This window comes from Leuresthes tenuis, unplaced genomic scaffold (assembly GCF_036924035.1).
Source record: "Leuresthes tenuis unplaced genomic scaffold, fLeuTen1.0.hap1 SCAF_6, whole genome shotgun sequence".
Taxonomy (NCBI): Eukaryota; Metazoa; Chordata; class Actinopteri; order Atheriniformes; family Atherinopsidae; genus Leuresthes; species Leuresthes tenuis.
In genome coordinates, this window is record NW_027325360.1 from 301,358 (window position 1) to 303,871 (window position 2,514).

The 2,514-nt window shown below is 50.4% G+C and overlaps 1 protein-coding gene across 1 annotated transcript in view; it reads left to right on the forward strand.

The window, feature by feature from the left end:
• The window catches only part of LOC140309283 (FHF complex subunit HOOK-interacting protein 2B-like), a 26,284-nt gene extending 24,133 nt beyond the window's left edge, over positions 1 to 2,151 (forward strand). The window contains exon 18 of the mRNA XM_072387098.1: positions 1,566 to 2,151. Coding sequence (XP_072243199.1) covers positions 1,566 to 1,704 — 139 coding nt within the window. The 3' untranslated portion in view covers positions 1,705 to 2,151. The remainder of the gene's footprint in view (positions 1 to 1,565) is intronic.
• Positions 2,152 to 2,514: the final 363 nt, after the last annotated feature.

The window sequence follows — 2,514 nt, forward strand, 5'->3', positions numbered from 1 at the left end:
AGAGGGTGTCTGCTTCCTGAAGCCAAACTGGCAGCTGGTTCCACAGAGAGGGGCCTGATAACTGAAGGCTCTGCCTCCCATTCTGCTTTTAGGGGCCTGATAACTGAAGGCTCTGCCTCCCATTCTGCTTTTAGGGGCCTGATAACTGAAGGCTCTGCCTCCCATTCTGCTTTTAGGGGCCTGATAACTGAAGGCTCTGCCTCCCATTCTGCTTTTAGGGGCCTGATAACTGAAGGCTCTGCCTCCCATTCTGCTTTTAGGGGCCTGATAACTGAAGGCTCTGCCTCCCATTCTGCTTTTAGGGGCCTGATAACTGAAGGCTCTGCCTCCCTTTCTGCTTTTAGGGGCCTGATAACTGAAGGCTCTGCCTCCCATTCTGCTTTTAGGGGCCTGATAACTGAAGGCTCTGCCTCCCATTCTGCTTTTAGGGGCCTGATAACTGAAGGCTCTGCCTCCCATTCTGCTTTTAGGGGCCTGATAACTGAAGGCTCTGCCTCCCTTTCTGCTTTTAGGGGCCTGATAACTGAAGGCTCTGCCTCCCATTCTGCTTTTAGGGGCCTGATAACTGAAGGCTCTGCCTCCCATTCTGCTTTTAGGGGCCTGATAACTGAAGGCTCTGCCTCCCATTCTGCTTTTAGGGGCCTGATAACTGAAGGCTCTGCCTCCCATTCTGCTTTTAGGGGCCTGATAACTGAAGGCTCTGCCTCCCATTCTGCTTTTAGGGGCCTGATAACTGAAGGCTCTGCCTCCCATTCTGCTTTTAGGGGCCTGATAACTGAAGGCTCTGCCTCCCATTCTGCTTTTAGGGGCCTGATAACTGAAGGCTCTGCCTCTCATTCTGCTTTTAGGGGCCTGATAACTGAAGGCTCTGCCTCCCATTCTGCTTTTAGGGGCCTGATAACTGAAGGCTCTGCCTCCCATTCTGCTTTTAGGGGCCTGATAACTGAAGGCTCTGCCTCCCTTTCTGCTTTTAGGGGCCTGATAACTGAAGGCTCTGCCTCCCATTCTGCTTTTAGGGGCCTGATAACTGAAGGCTCTGCCTCCCATTCTGCTTTTAGGGGCCTGATAACTGAAGGCTCTGCCTCCCATTCTGCTTTTAGGGGCCTGATAACTGAAGGCTCTGCCTCCCATTCTGCTTTTAGGGGCCTGATAACTGAAGGCTCTGCCTCCCATTCTGCTTTTAGGGGCCTGATAACTGAAGGCTCTGCCTCCCATTCTGCTTTTAGGGGCCTGATAACTGAAGGCTCTGCCTCCCATTCTGCTTTTAGAAACTCTGGGAACCACAAGGAAACCTGCAGCCTGAGAGCAAAGTGCTCTGTTGGGGAAATATCCAACTGTGAGATCTTTAAGATGTGATGGAGCTCGGTCATTAAGAGCTTTATATGTGAGGAGAAGAATCTTAAATTCTATTCTGAATCTAACAGGGAGCCAAAGAAGAGAAGCTAAAACTGACACATGGCTATAAAAGTGAAATTTGTTTAGTCATTTCCTGTCCCGTCCTGTGATGACTTGATGATGTCACAGACAGGTGACCTGCTGTTTTCTTCTTGTGGGCGTGTCCTCAGACTGGAACACCTGACGCTGCTCAGAGCCGTCATCGTCCTCGAGGAGTTCTGCAAGGAGCTCGCTGCTATCGCCTTCGTCAAAATGCCGATGGACCCAGACTTACCTGAACCAGATCTGAGTCACCTGGATCAGGACTAACGCACCTCTCGGAACCGGTACCATCAACAGGTCGCATGGCTGCAGCTTCAGGATGCAGATGGGTTGGACCCGGGATCACCTGGTTCTGGTGTCCCCTGGTGAACCTACCGGAACCTTTCCAATTGACCAGAACCAGTAGCAGAACCAACAGAAGGTGGACGCCTCGCAGGCTCCGCCCACAGGTCGTGGTTCGGGAGGTTCTGTGGCGCCATTCATCTTTAGATTTTATTTCACCGTGAACATTTATTTATCTAAATGTATGAAATCTGTTTTGATGCAGCAGTTTGTGGATGTTCAGTTTGGCTCCTCAGACAGCATCAGAACCAGAATCCGGCCCGTTTGGATCGTGGTCACTCTGCAGGAGGAGCAGCTGATGAACCGTCCGCATACTTCTGGAAGCAGCTCGTTGATGTTTACTGTGTCAACAAAGTAAAGAATAAAAACAGATATTTTTCTGAATTTATTTGAACTCTGAACCTGTTGTTTACTCGTCGTTCTGATTGGCTGTCAATGATCAATGAGTGAAAGGATGGATCGGCAGGTGATCACACAGGAAGGCCACCTGGGGGTGCTGCTGTCCTTCCTCTGCAGCAGCTTGACCTGAGGGATGTTCCACGAAGCTGGATTCAGGGAAAGCCTCGCTTCTCTCCATGAGTAACCATGGTAACGTCTACCCTGAACCAGCCTGCTCCTGGTCAGGCTAACGTTCAAGCTAATGTCCGACGGGCTGAAACAGACTCCCGAAAGAAGGTTCCACCTGGTAGAATTCTGCTACTCACGTCTTGTATAAGAAACTAAAGTTTGTGGTTA